The 16514-nt window shown below is 43.8% G+C and overlaps 1 protein-coding gene across 3 annotated transcripts in view; it reads right to left on the bottom strand.

Moving 5' to 3' along the window:
• Nucleotides 1-4822: 4822 nt before the first annotated feature.
• The window catches only part of GTF2I (general transcription factor IIi), a 282609-nt gene continuing 270917 nt past the window's right edge, over nucleotides 4823-16514 (bottom strand). For 2 of the 3 annotated variants that reach the window (XM_063953728.1, XM_063953727.1), the window contains 2 exons: nucleotides 9089-9130; nucleotides 4823-5431 (listed from right to left, as the gene is read on the bottom strand). In XM_063953728.1, the coding sequence (XP_063809798.1) occupies nucleotides 5391-5431; nucleotides 9089-9130 (83 nt within the window). In that variant the 3' untranslated portion in view covers nucleotides 4823-5390. Of the gene's footprint in view, nucleotides 5432-9085; nucleotides 9131-16514 lie in introns of those variants that run through there. The other variant, XM_063953729.1, reaches the window with a different exon arrangement.

The raw sequence follows: 16514 nt of genomic DNA, 5'->3' as shown, positions 1-16514 counted from the left end.
CCGTGATAAGTTGTACCGTCCTGGATTTTTGCACAATCGTTTATCACGGATACAGTTGTCCATCAACCTTGTGAAGTTTTGAATGGAGGAATTTTGAGAAACGGGGTCAAAGAAAGAAGGCTGTTTCACAGGTAGATCAGTTTCTGGTGCATATGGAGCGGCTTGATTAAAATGCTCCCTAAGCCTGAGAGCTCTGTCTAATTTATAGACATCCACCTTACTTAAAAAGGCATCATGCTTGTTTGTGGGAATAAATGATAGGCCGCGATCCAATACCTTTAACTCTACCTCAGTGAAGTTCCTAGCAGAGAGATTGATCACTATTTGTTCTTTTTCTGATCTGCCTTTTTGCCCTCTCTTGCATTGTCCCCCTCGTCGGGTAGTATGTCGCCGCGGGCCTCCCTCTGTGCCCGCGTGCTTACCCCTAAAGGGGGTTTCTTTGAATTTCCTCGTCTTCCAGCTCTGTCCGATTCACTAGCTGATGAATTACCACCGCCTGAGGAATCCGTCTCAAAGTTTTTTCTTCCCCGTTGTTGCATGTAAGTCATCCAGTAGTGCCAATACTGTACACTCTCCCCAAATTGCACAAGGACGCAAAATGTCCTCCGGGACGACCAATAATATCGGCCCGAGGGTCCCTATATTACTCAATCTCTCAATTCCTAGATCATTACCTGCAACCTATAGTGCAGATGCAAAGCACATATTTACGGGACACTACACGTTTATTGAAACATCTGGAATGCATTACTGAATCAACCCCGCCATTCATCTTGTCGACATTGGATGTCGTTAGTTTATACACAAATATCCCCCATCATAAAGGGATTGAGGCGGTGAGAATGATGATCAGTAATAATGCTAACTACACGGGGCCAGATGTGAAGTTATATCTCCGGCTCTTGGAGCTGACTTTGACCCGCAACTACTTTATGTTCGATGGGCAATTTTTTCTGCAACGAAGGGGCTGTGCAATGGGGTCCTGTGTGGCCCCTACCTATGCTAATTGCTACATGTTCAATGTTGAACGCAGTATCTTTCTATCACCACCAGAGATTGCCAAGAACATTCTTGTATACTTACGCTACATCGATGATGTGATCTTGATCTGGACGGGGACCCAGGAACAGCTTGAGCAGACCTTACTGCAAGCAAATAGGGTCGATGAAGACATCAAATTCACATACACCATTAGTAAAGAAGAGGTTCATTATCTGGACGTTAAAATCAAGTCAAATGGATCCGGCATCAGCACATCTATTTACCAAAAACCGACAGATCGTAATACTTTATTGATTCCCTCAAGCCATCACCCTCCAGCCTTGAAGAAGGGACTCCCCTTTTCTCAGTTACTGCGGGTGCAGAGAATATGCAGCAACCCGGATGAAGCATCCACTCTGATGGATGAGATGATAGCCAAATTTATGGCAAGAGGCTATGACCACACAATGCTTCAATGTGCCAAAGGAAAAGTTCTGTCTATTCCACGCCAGAGTACTATGGAAACTAAGTTGAGAAGGACGAATAAGGATGCTTTTCCATTTGTGAGCACTTTTTCCACAGCTAGTAGGGATATTGTAGGAACAGCTAAAAGACACTGGCCTCTGATTAGTCAGGATCCTGGCCTATCCTCCTTAAAGAACAGTACTATTATGCCTTGCTATCGCCGTGGACGGAATATCAGAGATCGTATTGTCCGCACAGACATTACTTCTTTCTCTAAACCTGTTAGCCAACATTTTCTCTCTAAAAAGCCTGGCAATTACCGCTGTACAGGGTGTGTAACCTGCAGTTATCTGGAAAGGGGAAATACCTTCGTACATCCACACTCTGGAAGGATATACCATATACGACACATCTTCTCATGTAATAGTCGGTATGTAATCTACTTCATCAGATGCCCTTGCGGGCTATTGTATGTCGGGAAAACGACCCGACAATTTAAAGAGAGGATGGCGGCTCACCGTTGTACTATAAGACAAGCGTTGGAAGGACAAGCCTGTGACCAGCCGGTTGCACGGCACTTTCGAGAACATAAGCATCCGTTGGCCTCAATGCAATACAAGATGATAGATCATGTACCAGCATCTATCAGAGGGGGAAATAGGGAGAAAGCCCTATTGAAACTAGAAGCAAGATGGATCTTCAATTTGGGCACCATTGCCCCAGCAGGGTTAAATGAACATCTCTCGCTGACATGTTTTCTTTAAATTTTGCTTTTTTGCTTCCTCAGATCTTTTTTAGATTTTTTCTTGACTATATTTACCACTATGATATGCTGATCGCTCTCTGGTTCTTGTTCATTATCTCTGAGTCTCCATTCTAACCCTATCAGTAGACTGGGGTTATCTAAAACATGCCTTCACTAAATGTATGGTCATTTTACTATACAGCTCTTTAGTGTAATTATAATTGTTGTTATATTTAGTTGCGGTACCATTCGAGTCTGTGGGTACCAATAAGTAGTAGAATCATAGGCTATGTCCTGTGATCTCAATTTTATAATGGGAGGCATGTTTTGAAACCCTTAAATCTATTTGTTAATACTATGCTATGTGTGTTAATACGGAAGCGCTACGATCTATTGGTGCTTGGGGCTTCACAGTCAAAATGTTTCTGCTTCACTTGTCTCCTAGGCAACCTGGACGGCTGCGGGAAGCCTGACGCCGGGCGCTGTACAGTGACGTCATGGCGACTGCATGCTGCCGGGAAGCCGCGCTCTGGGTGTGTTTGATTCACTGGTGACTGGTATCTATATAGGTAAGTTCATGTTATGTCTGTTTTTGTACTCTGATGAAGGATTAAACTATCCGAAACGTTAGTACTGTATGTGGTGGTACAGTGTCAGTTTATTGTTACAAGTCCAGAGAGTGCCGCCTCCATTGTTACTTACATATATATATATATATATACACACACACACACACACACACACACACTATATATATATACATATATATATATAATTTTTTCTTGTAGCAGTACAAAAACAAGAAAAGAAAAAAAAAAGGGGGGGACCGTGAGGGCTCTCAGAAGGAGTAAATAACTTCTATGCCATATGGGAAGAGCAATCCAAAGGAGGTGACTGCAGGGTGTCACGGGGAAGAGTCATTACAAGTAACAGCTATATCCGGTCATGAATCAGCCTCCGGAGTGAGGCAGGTATGATAGTTTAAAAGAGAGCACTGTGTAGTTACAGACACCTGAAGAGCGATCAGTAGTGCTTGAGGTATCCGACCACCCCAGGTTGAAGGACAATAGGCCAGGCCAATTAGAGCAGCAGATATAAGCACCGCAGTCTATTGGGAGAAACAACTAGCAAATTCCCTCAGATATAGAGCTGTGGCCTCCCCCAAACTTTAGGGCAGAAGGCACATTCACAGGGGAGAGAGCAGGAGCCAGCTTACCTCCCAGAGCACCCCTGGCTGATATGCAGCAATAGATGTCTATAGGCAGTCAGTATATCCAGTGGGGCTCACCTGCCAGAGCGTCTGTCAGCCTGTGTTCAGCCAAGATGGCTGCCGCAGCTCAGGAGGATGCCAGTGGAGACGAGTCCCGTCGCAGCAAACTGGTCGTATTTTCCGTCTGTCCGGGCTGGGACTAGCTGCACGGGATGTGGAGGGAAGCCCGCTGGCCTCAGGTATGCAGACGCAGCCAGGGCAGCAGCGGTTGAGGTCACGATCTCCGCCGTGTTCACGGCGGAGCTTAGGAAGCGGGTCCGGTCCTCAAGAGAGCCCCCAGCCCCACACGAAGGAAAGGCCGCAACTTACAGGGACGGATTGCGCCGACCCCCGGCTCCGCAGCGCAATGCACCCCAGTGCAAGAGGTACCCACAGTGCCAGAAGGGTCAGTAGGGGCAGGCGTTGGTTGGGGAAGAGGGAGAATGGAGGAGATGGGGAGACTTTTCGCTGGAGCTCCGGTAAATTACTGCCTGTCTCCTTCCCGTCCAGGCGACGTCCCCTGCATGTCCTTTTTAATATCCAACATAAGGGTGGGACTGAGGGCCCAGGACAATTTCACATTGCACCAGCTTTCATTTCTGTTACTGCTGTGTGAGGGGGCACTGCACATAGCGCTGCAGGGTAGGGGGTGCTATTGGCAGCACGTGTCAATTATCTGTTTTAATTACTTTCACTTGCAGCTTCCTCCCTTTTTGGTGCCCAGCATCTCCTGACCGCCCCTGTCTCCTACCCTGACCCATTCTGTAACTAATACCAATACAACATTCATGAACTCAACTTGTGATTTATTTGTTATTCAGTCACACTGTTCTTTATTACATTTCAAGATGCTGACATACCCAGGATTCGAACCCATTGCCTGTGGCATTGTAGTTAGACAATCTATTCATTGAGCTATCTGCCCATGCATAGAAAGGTAGACAATTCTAAGCTAGAGAATTCTAACTATTTGAAGTTTACCTTAAACTTTGTGAACAAATGATCAGCATTGCAGCTGAGCAGATCTATGTAGTGTGTGGCTGCAAGAGTTTGGATGTGTGGCTGCACACCACATAGATCTGCTCAACCGCAATGCTGATTGTTTTTACAAAGTACAAGTAGCTTCATAGTGTTCATAGTGTGTATGCAGGATCAAACAGCTCAATGAGTAGGGTGTTTAATTAGAATTATACAGGTTACAGGTTTGAATCCTGGGTATGCCAGTATATTGAAATGTGTTATATAATGTATTCTACCTCATTTCAGTTTCTAGATTGTGCATTTGTAATAGCAATAATAAATAATAATAAAACATGTGAAATAATGAATGAAAGAATATACTGTAGTGTAATTGAACTGATAACACATTTTAAAGACTCAGCTCTTAGAAAACAATTTATTTGTTGCAGGATATTCCAGTAGACAGGAAGGGATGTAATAAAGAATATGTTATATCCAATGAGAGATTTTATCTATCTCTGTCACTCAGACCATTTGTACTAAATATTATACCAGGACATCAATGAATAAAAGCTCTTGAGAGAAGCCAAACCTGAAAAACATGCAGTGTGTTAGAAGTGGACCATATTTGTGGTTCAGAGAAAGCACCCAGCCTCCTTATTTGCTATGCTGAGTCAGTGAGCAGTGTGTCTTCCTGCACGGATGGAAATATTCCTCTCCTCTTCCATCCTAAAGGCTTCCCAGGAAGTCAGTTTAAGTTATGCACCATAAAAGAATCCAATTGGATCAGATAAACATAATAATATAAAAGACATGATGGATCTTCAAACCTCCAAATCAAAAATATATGTTCCTTGAAATCCAGATATCATTCTTTCATGACAATCTTTTCTTATCCAATTCACAGAACTTGGAAGAAGAAAGAGAAATTTCTCTCTAAAATTTACCAAAAATAGTCTGTATAGAAGGTGCTCCTATTATATGACGATATTACACATCCTTGTGGTTCCTTTCAGTGTCATCATCTTTAGCTTAAAAAAAAAGAAACAAGAATTCTATTATGGTAACTTTTTCTGCCTTTACAAATGATGAAATAGTTGTTGGTCATTGCATTTTTCCTAGCATCCATGAAGACATTTTAAAAAAGCTCCTCATACAGTAAATTAAAAAACTGTGACTTAAACAACAAAATTAAGGGGTCTATTTAGCAATAATCGTGATATGACTCCAGAACATTTGGCTAGGCTGTCCTGCGAAGTCCCCGCCAGTATTCTTTTTGACCAGCTGAAAAGAATGTCTGCCTCTATCCAGAACTGCGCAAGCTACAACTTTAGGTCGGGTATGCGAATCCTGATGCCCCATATAATATGCTTGCTTAAGTAACACTTTTGACTGCTAACTAGGCCCCACATTTGTAATGCTCCACCTCCCTGCCCTGGGGAGGGGTAAAAGCACTAGCACATCTTTAGTTTTAGGATCAATTATCCTTCACATACAACTATGAGGTTTCCCCGTTAGAAAGGTAAAGAGCCCTGGCTCCAGAGATAGAACCCCATTTAGCAAGTCTGGTGCGAGAGAGAGGCTGTAGCTGGCATACTGGAGCAGGCTTTGGAGCTTGCAGCTGGAGCATAGGAGTCTATGGGGCAGAAGATTTGGGGAGTGATAAAAGGGAGAGAGATAAGTACCAGCCAATCAGCTCCTGACATTTTTCAAACACAGCTTGTAACATGACAGTTAGGAGCTGGTTGGTTGGCACTTTATCACCGTGCAATTTATCACTTTTCAAGGCTTAGTACATCTGGTCCACAGCCTGTAACATGGCAGTTAGGAGCTGATTGGCTGGTACTTTATCTCTCTCCAAGGCTTAGCACATAGGGGGAGATGTACTAAACAATGAAAAGAGTGGAGACGTGAGCCAGTGGAGAAGTTTCCCATGGCAACCAATTAGCATTGAAGTAACATTTATCATTTGTATACTATAAAATTGTACAGAGCAGCTGATTGGTTGATGGGGCAACTTCTCCACTGGCTCACTTCTCCACTCTTATCACTGCTTAGTAGATCTCCCCCTCTGTCACAACTATGGGGATCATTCCGAGTAGATCGTAGTCCTGCAAAATTTTGCAGGGCTACGTTCATGACAATAGACATGCGGGGCCGGATAGCCCTGTGCTGGGCATCCCCCCGCATGTCTATTGTCATGATAGTAGCCCTGCAAATTTGTGCCCCCCCCCCCCCCCCCCGCAGAAGTGCAAAATCAGGCAGAGGCAATCGTAGCTCAGTGACGGCCTTTGGCCATCTGGCATGCGCCAGCACACTGCGGCGCCAGCGCATGCGCAGTTCTGACCCGATCGCTGCGATAAACTGCAACGTGCGATCGGGTCAGAATGACCCCCTATATGCGTCTCTTCCTAGTAGCATAACATTTTAAAAATAAATGTAAAATGTAAGTAATATTTTTATCCAATTAACGGAATGACATTAAACCTAAACAAGATGCCGATATATAGTTCCGAAAGTTAATGCTTGTGACGTTTGTTGGGGAACAAAGTGAAATGAACATTTGTCAGTAAGTGTGTGAGTATAGGTCCATTTTTTTTTTACAGTTTTCAGTATTCAGTACAAAAGTCCATGTACAGTATCAGCCTGACTGGCAGCAACACCCATGTGTACAAGGGCCCTCATTCCGAGTTGTTCGCTCACTAGCTGCTTTAAGGAGCATTGCACACGCTAGGCCGCCGCCCTCTGGGAGTGTATCTTAGCTTAGCAGAATAGCGAACGAAAGATTAGCAGAATTGCTACTAAATAATTCTTTGCAGTTTCTGAGTAGCTCCAGACCTACTCCTAGATTGCGATCAGCTCAGTCCGTTTAGTTCCTGATTTGACGTCACAAACACGCCCTGCGTTCGGCCAGCCACTCCCCCGTTTATCCAGATACTCCCGCGTTTTTCCCTGGCACGCCTGCGTTTTTTAGCACACTCCCGGAAAATGCTCAGTTACCTCCCAGAAACGCCCCTTAACTGTCAATCATTTACCGATCAGCAGTGCGACTGAAAAGCGTTGCACGAACACCAGCAAATCTACTAAGTTTTGTGTTAAATAACTTAGCGCATGCGCTCTGCGTACCATGCGCATTTAGCAACAAATGGCAGCATAGCGAAAATCGGCAACGAGCGAACAACTCGGAATGACCACCAAGGCCTTATGCAGCTCTGTGCCAGGTTTGCACAAAGTGCCCTTAATCATACAGACCACAGCATCACTGTATTTTCTCTCAGAGAGCACATTTAGGACCTGAACCTGAGGTGGAAGTAAAGCAAAAAAGTGCCAAAACTACTGTCAATTTTTTATTTAACTATATAAAACTATTTTTTTTCCAAAAACAACCCCCCCCCCAAAAAATAATAATAATAATAATAATATATAATAATATATATATATATATAGATATATATATATATAAATATAATTTTTTTTTTTATGATCAAATTATTTAAATAATAGCTGTTTAACACTTATGCAGTAGAATTTTATTAACAAATCTGGATATTTGTTAATAAAATTATACTGTGGGACGGGATGTAATGAAGTCTAAGTTCGGCGGTCGTGCAGGATGCCGGCCAAACTCTGAAATTTTTTTAAGGGGCTAAACCATGCCTTGTAAATGCCCTTTTAAAAAAAAATGTCAAGAGTTCGGCCAGCATCCCGCACGACCGCCGAATTCAGACTTCATTACATCCCGGCCTGAATCGTATTTAGGGCCTAATTCAGCATGAGTTTTAGTTGTGCGACTATTCGCACAACTACAACTCATTGCACTAACATGCAGGGGGCTGCTCAGCACAGGGCAAGGCCGCCCAGCATGCCGGGTCCCTCCCTGCTAACATGTGAACGCTTCACTTAGCAGCGAAACGCTCGCATGATAAGTTTAGCCCCCGTGCTTACGCAGCCTAGATGTTCCCGCAAACTCCACCCCAAAAACACTGCATCGACGCCCCCGTCTGCCCCGCAAACACCTCTGTCTGTCAATCAGGCAGAGATGTTTGCATTAGTGAGATGCCGCCGCATCTCACTGTGTGTGCACACGCAGTGCGGCTCCTGCGCATACTGCACAAGGGCTTCAGCATGCGACCGCATCGCAGATGCGTCTCATGGTGAATTAGGCCCTTAAATTGCTATTATTTACATAATGTGATGATAAAAAAAAAAATCGACAAGTTTGGAAAAAATATTAGCCAGTTAAGTAGTTAAAATGTGCGTAGAGATTTACATTTGACAGGGTTGTCAAGACTTAAATCAAAACTGCATTCATATATAATAAGAGACTAATGCTGCTCCTCACCTCTACGGGGGCAATTCAAGTGTTGTGTGTGCCGGCAGACACTATATGGCGTCCGAAAGAGCAATTCAATTGTTGCTCCGTTCGGGTGCACACAGCCGCCGGCTCTGACATTACTGTTATGTTCTTCCGTCATTTTGATGGGTTGGTAACTAGTATAAATTTGTGGGCTACATGCAAAAGCAGCCAGTATTTACCCTGCATGTAAAATAATACATTTATATGTACCCCTTGCATTGCAACATGGTTTGCCCAGGTGCACAGTCACTTGCTCGTTTGTGCCTACTCCCACCTAAGCATCAGTCCCTTATTCTACAATACATCATTTCTAATCACACAAAAAGACTACCTTCTTCTACAGGTTCCTCTGTTTGACTCTTGTCAGGTTTACCTACAAATAAAGGACAAGAAAAGCAGCAATAAATCCCATTGTGTGTATTAGAGAAAATGCCAGTTTTGGCAGCATACTGTAGTGTCTTTGTTATGTACTGTATAACTAAAAATAGTGTTATATGTGAGAACAAGAATCAGAGAATAATCCTTTGTAATGTATGTGGGGCTTTGGTGCAGTGTCTGTAGCACATATAAAGCTGCCTTTTAAGTCCCTAACAGCCAGAGTATTTTTACACCTTTGTGACCAGGCATCATCAACACTATTTCTAAAAATTGTTACAGTACAGAGAGGACAAAAAACACAAACGCAGTGTAAAAAACAAAAAAAGGAAAACAGCAAGTGCGTGCATTGTGGAGACCTGTATTAAATAGTACAGCTTAACACAATGTGGAAATAGCAGGGCCAGCATTTGCAATAAATTAATGTGTTCGGTTTTCAAATGTAATTTTGTTTGGGTGTTAAGAAGAACCCTATCACTGAGGTGCAACCAAGAGTGATGCTTAACCTGGGTACTGATGATGTTCTCAGCTACTGGGCCATGGTGCAACCACGTTCTGGGGAGGATGGAGGCATCTAAAATGGTCAGGGGTGATACTGCATCTAGTATAGACATTGTGAAGTGTAACCCCTAGTGTTCTCTAACGCTATGTTGGCACTATACAAATAAATTATAATAAAGTCAATTATTGATTGAAGGGCTTATATATTTTGCAAGTCTGATAATAAACACCAATAAGTGGCATTTCTTAGCCAATAAACTAATTATAAATGCTTTAATTGGTCTACTTTTCCCTTATCTGTATGTCGTCTGAGAGCTGTGTGAATTTATTAGATTAATTACAATATTATTTTGCACCTACTGTAGATTGTATTTTATTCATTCTATTTTATATGCTACTTGGCGTGTACCAGTCACCAGCTCACTTTTTAGTCTTTTCTCTACTGCCTGCCACATCAGCTTTTAATACCCTGATCCAGGAGGAGACATGAAGGGACAGGTCTGTGGATGGCATCAATGAATGAAGGTATAGCAAGGATGGATCTAGAGCAACTCTACCACCTCATGCAATCAAGGACACTGGTGTCCGCAGGTGGGGAAGGCTGGCAAATATGAAACATAACAGACATGTCTATTATCTGACCCCTGTGGTATATAACGTTTCCCAGAGTAGTTTTAAGCAAAAAATAAAAAAGGCAAATAGTTGCAAATTGCAAAGCTCCAAAAACTTTTAAATTATTCCAATCAGTCTCTCTGGAGGACATCTGCAGTAATGGCACTACCAATTAACTTTTTTGTTAAACAGGTATGTCTATTTGAAATCTTCCAATGTCTCCTATTAAAATCAATGATGTAAATGTCATCAATTAAACATAATGCCTGACCCGAATCATCATTGTACATACTGTATTAGATCAGCTGCTCACACAAACTGCAAGCATAGAAAAGGCAATACTGGCTACAATAATACCTACTATACAAGATTCCTTATATAAAAGAGCTATAAATATCATTAACAAACATTCAAGTAAAAAGCTCCATACCTTGCTAGTACTTGAAAATTTTTATATTGGGTTTACTTTTAGGGGGGTATTCTATTAGTTGTGATAACGTGATCCGCGAACGTGGCTAATGTTATCGCACCTATCCCCGAAAAATCATGTTAGCGCACCCATCCTATCCCAAATTGGCGATAATGGGATTTGCGCGATAATTCTAGCCGGCAAAAGCAGTGATAACTATAGGAGAAAATGGGGATATCTGCCTGTACCCCACAAAAAGCAAAACTAATATACGAAAACATTATAGAAGTCTATTATTGGTTATAATAAAAGTATTTAGTGTAATTAAATTAAGTCAAATGGCTGTTATATGCATTTTTTTAAATGTTAAAAAATGACAAAGCATTTTTTTTTCAGCAAAATAAGTGCTGTCATTACATTTGGGGTACATAAAAATGGGTATAAGTATAAATTTTGGTCATTTCAAGGGACTGTTAATAAAAAGTGGAAACAGGTCGATTACTCCAACCTGCAAGTCTAAAAACACTTGTCCCACTCTAAACACACTCTTACCTGTTCAATACCTTGTACCCCAATTTCCATCATTTTGCTTTTTTACCCCAAAAACGACATGTCATTATTAGCTAATTAGAAAAAACAAAAAACTTCTAAATGCCTAATTGGTCATTCAGCGTGGTGTCCCACGGGTGCAGAACCAAATCCTGACAGTTTTAGCTCAAAATAGGGATTTTGCACTACTTATCCCCTGCTCAGAGATAGTGAAGAGAAATCCACAATAAGCCCTATGGAAACTTATCGCGATAACTTATTGCCGGTAATAGGATACCGAATTATCGCATTCGCGATAATTTATTGCAAAACCACAATATCGCGGCTAATAGGATACCCCCCTTCATGTGGGTATCCGGGCTATACATCTATACACTAACAAGGTCAACAGTCAATAGGTCTACCACTAATGGTAGACATGCATTAGGTCGACAGGGTCAAAAGGTCAACATGACAATGGTAGACACACATGGTAGACACAATTTTTTTTAATGTTTATTTCATTTTTTTTCTGCTTTTTCATACTTTACCATCCATGTGGACTACCATTGGGAATAGTAACCTGTGCTGAGGGCAGTGGTAGCAGAGCGAGGCACCTTGCCCGAAGCATGGCGAGTGAAGCGAGGCATGCGAGGGGACACAGTAAACTAATGGTGCTTGTTTGTGGCAGAAAAGTGACACAACACCCTAAAAAAAAAAAATAATAATAATGTCTACCATTTCCATGTCGACCTAATGCATGTCTACCATTAGTGGTAGACCTATTGACTGTAGCCCTTTTTAGTGTAGATCTAATAATCCACAGCCCTTAATGTGTAACCCCGTGTGAGCTAATGTTTGATGTTGTTGTAGAATATGTATTTTAGGATTAGTTCGTTTTTAAGTAAACACTAAAAATAGGATTTTAATTACCTACCAGTAAATCCTTTTCTTGTAGTCCGTAGAGGATGCTGGGGTCCACATTAGTACCATGGGGTATAGACGGGTCCCATGGAAGCCATGGACACTTTAAGAGTTTAATAGTGTGGGCTGGCTCCTCCCTCTATGCCCCTCCTACCAGACTCAGTCTAGAAACTGTGCCCGAGGAGACGGACATACTTTGAGAGAAGGAAATACACAGATAGTGGCGAGATTCATACCAGCTCACACATAACAACAGAAATCCAAGCTAACTAGCTTGAAGCAATTCAGCAACGGCTGAACAACAGTACTTAACCAAGTAACAAATGCAGGAAAACGAAGCGCTGGGCGGGTGCCCAGCATCCTCTACGGACTACAAGAAAAGGATTTACCGGTAGGTAATTAAAATCCTATTTTCTCTCTTACGTCCTAGAGGATGCTGGGGTCCACATTAGTACCATGGGGATGTACCAAAGCTCCCAGTATGGGATGGAGAGCGCGGAGGCTCCTGCAGAACCGATTGACCAAACTTTAGGTCCTCAGAGGCCAAAGTATCGAACGTGTAGAACTTAGCAAACGTGTTCGATCCTGACCAAGTAGCCGCTCGGCAAAGTTGTAAAGCCGAGACACCCCGGGCAGCCGCCCAGGAAGAACCCACTTTACGAGTAGAGTGGGCTATAACAGATTTTGGACACAGCAAGCTTGCCGTAGAATAAGCATGCTGGATAGTACACCTGATCCAGCGAGAAATCGTCTGCTTAGAGGCAGGCCACCCAACCTTGTTGGGATCATAAAGGACAAACAGCGCGTCCGACTTTCTGTGACGAGAAGTTCTCTTCACATAAATCTTCAAAGCCCTTACAACATCCAAGGACTTTGAAGTAACTGAGGAGTCAGTAGCCACTGGCACCACAATAGGTTGGTTGATATGAAAACTCGACACAACCTTTGGAAGAAATTGCTGACACGTCCTGAGCTCAGCTCTATCTCCATGGAAAATCAAGTAGGGGCTCTTGCAGGACAATGTCCCCAATTCCGACACACGTCTAGCAGATGCTAATGCCAATAGTTTGACCGCCTTCCAAGTAAGGAACTTGACATCAACCTCCTGTAAAGGTTCGAACCAACCCGAATGCAGGAACTGCAGCACCACATTAAGATCCCAAGGAGGCACAAAGGGAGGCTGGATGTGCAGAACCCCTTTCAAGAAAGTCTGAACCTCAAGGAGGGCAGCCAATTGTTTCTGGAAGAAAATGGACAAGGCCGAAATCTGGACTTTTATGGAGCCCAACCGCAGGCCCACATCCACACCTGCTTGCATAAAGAGGAGAAACCGTCCTAGTTGAAACTCCACCGTAGGAAACTTCTTGGATTCACACCAAGACATGTACTTTTTCCAAATTCGATGGTAATGTTTAGACGTTACTCCTTTTCTAGCCTGTATCAGGGTAGGAATAACCTTGTTTGGAATGCTCTTCCGAGCTAAGATCTGGCGTTCAACCTCCATGCCGTCAAACGTAGCTGTGGTAAGTCTTGATAAGTGAACGGCCCCTGTTGCACAAGGTCCTCTCGAAGAGAAAGAGGCCTCGGATCTTCCAACAGTAACTTCAGAAGATCCGCGTACCAAGCCCTTCTTGGCCAGTCTGGAGCAATGAGGATTGCCTGAACTCTTGTTCTTTTTATTAGTTTGAGAATCCTTGGGATGAGTGGAAGTGGAGGGAACACATACACTGTCTAGAACACCCACAGAGTTACCAGGGCGTCCACCGCCACTGCCTGTGGGTCCCTCAACCTGGAACAGTACCTCCGAAGCTTCTTGTTGAGGTGGGAGGCCATCATGTCTATTTGAGGTACACCACAAAGACTTGTCACCTCTGCGAACACCTCTGGGTGGAGGCCCCACTCTCCCGGATGGAGAATGTGTCTGCTGAGGAAGTCCACTTCCCAGTTGTCCACTCCCAGAATGAAGATTGCTGACAGCGCCACTGCATGCTTTTCTACAAAGAGGATGATTCTTGTTACCTCTGACATTGCAGCTCTGCTCTTCGTTCCACCTTGTCGGTTTATGTGGGCCACTGTCGTTACATTGTCCGACTGAACCTGAATGGCCTGATCTTTCAGAAGATGTGCCGCTTGCAGAAGACTGTTGTACACGGCCCATAGTTTCAGAGTTTATCGGAAGGATGGATTCCAGACATGACCACCTTCCTTGGAAGTTTTTCCCTTGGGTGACTGCTCCCCAACCTCTGAGACTTGCACCCGTGGTTAGGAGGATCCAATTCTGAATACCGAATCTGCGTCCCTCTAGTAGGTGAGAAGTTTGCAGCCACCAGAGGAGCGATATTCTGGCTTTCGGTGACAGACGTATCCTCTGGTGCATGTGAAGATGAGATCCCGACCATTTGTCCAGGAGATCCAGTTGGAAAGACTGTGCATGAAATCTTCCGTACTGTAGAACCTCGTAGGAGGCAACCATCTTTCCCAGAAGGCGAATGCACTGATGTACCGATACCCGGGCAGGCTTCAGGACATCCTGGACCATTGCTTGTATCACCAATGCTTTCTCCTCCGGTAGAAACACCCTCTGTACTTCTGTGTCGAGGATCATCCCCAGGAAGGACAGTCTCCTTGTCGGCTCCAAATGCGACTTTGGAAGATTCGGGATCCACCCGTGATCCTGGAGTAGTTGAGTTGAGAGAGCAATGCTCTGTAACAGCTTCTCCCTGGAAGACGCTTTTATCAGCAAATCGTCCAGATAAGGAATTATATTCACCCCCTGCTTGCGGAGGAGTAGCATCATCTCCATGACCTTGGTGAACACCCCCGATGCCGTGGAGAGGACAAACGGCAGTGCCTGGAACCTACAGTGACAGTCCAGCAGCGCAAATCTGAGATAAGCCTGGTGAGGCGGCCAGATCGGAATGTGAAGGTACGCATCCTTGATAGCCAAAGAAATTTCCCCTCCTCCAGACCTGAGATCACCGCTCTCCTAAACTCCATCTTGAATTTGAATTCTCTCAAATAAGGGTTCAATGACTTTAAATATTGGCCTGACCAAACCATCCGGTTTCGGTACCACAAACAGGTTCGGATAATAACCCTTGTTTGTTAAGTGAGGTGGAACTGGAACAATAACATTTGACCTTAGCAATTTTTTAATGGCTTCCTGTAGGATAGCACTTTCTGTCAGCAAAGCTGGTAAGCCTGATTTGAAGAATCTGTGAGGTGGGAGTTCTTGAAACTCCAATCTGTACCCCTGGGTAACAATATCTTGTACCCAGGGGTCTTGGCCTGATGACGCCCAGACATGACTGAAATTTCTTAATCTTGCTCCCACTTGCCCGATCTCAGGGCTGGGAGGTCCACAATCATGCCGCGGATTTTGAGGAAGCAGAACCGGGTTTCTGTTCCTGTGAACCTGCTGATGCAGGTTTTCTGGATTTCCCCCGGCCTTCTCTAGAAGAAAGTGGCAGGGGGTTTGGACTTTTTAGCTTTCGCGGTCCGAAAGGCCTGCATGTTAGATGTAGGATAAGATTTCCTAGTAGGTGGTGTAGCTGAGGGAAGGAATGTTGACTTACCAGCAGTTGCCGTGGAGATCCACGCATCTAACGCTTCCCCAAACAGAGCCTGACCTGTGAAGGGTAGGTTCTCCACACTCTTCTTGGATTCCGCCTCCGCAGACCATTGGCGCAGCCAGAGTCCCCTGCGTGCCGAGACAGCCATGGAAGAAGCCCTCGCATTAGGATGGCCAAGGTCCTTCATGGCCTCCACCATGAACATGCAGAATCCTGTATGTGACGTAATAACAATTCAATGTCACTTCTATCCATAGAATCTAATTCCTCTAGTAATGTGCCTGACCACTTTACTATGGCTTTAGAAATCCACGCACAAGCAATAGTAGGCCATAAAGCTATGCCAGTAGCTGTGTATAATGATTTGAGTGTAGTCTCAATATTACGGTCAACCGGCTCTTTTAAAGCGGTGGACCTTGGGACAGGTAAAACCACTGTTTTAGACAACCTAGACACAGAAGCGTCTACTACAGGTGGGATTTCGCACTTTTCCTGTCCTCTTCAGGGAAAGGAAAAGCAATGAGAAACCTTTTTGGGATCTGGAATTTTTTCTCCGGGTTTTCCCAGGATTTTTCAAACAATGCGTTTAATTCCTTAGACGCAGGGAATGTAATAGAGGATTTCTTAGTATCAGTAACGTAAGTCTTCTCTGCAGGTTCAGGTACCTTATCAGTAATGTGTAAAATGTCCCTAATAGCCTCAATCATACATTGCACCCCTTTAGAAAGGGATGTATCTCCCCCCTGCATATCCCCATCACCGTCACCTGTATCAGAGTCGGTATCCGTGTCAACTTGCATTATTTGGGCAAGAGCACGCTTCTTAGTGTAATTAAT

The sequence above is a fragment of the Pseudophryne corroboree genome, chromosome 2, assembly GCF_028390025.1.
Source record: "Pseudophryne corroboree isolate aPseCor3 chromosome 2, aPseCor3.hap2, whole genome shotgun sequence".
In the NCBI taxonomy this organism is placed as follows: domain Eukaryota; kingdom Metazoa; phylum Chordata; class Amphibia; order Anura; family Myobatrachidae; genus Pseudophryne; species Pseudophryne corroboree.
This window is presented reverse-complemented; position numbering and strand designations above follow the sequence as displayed.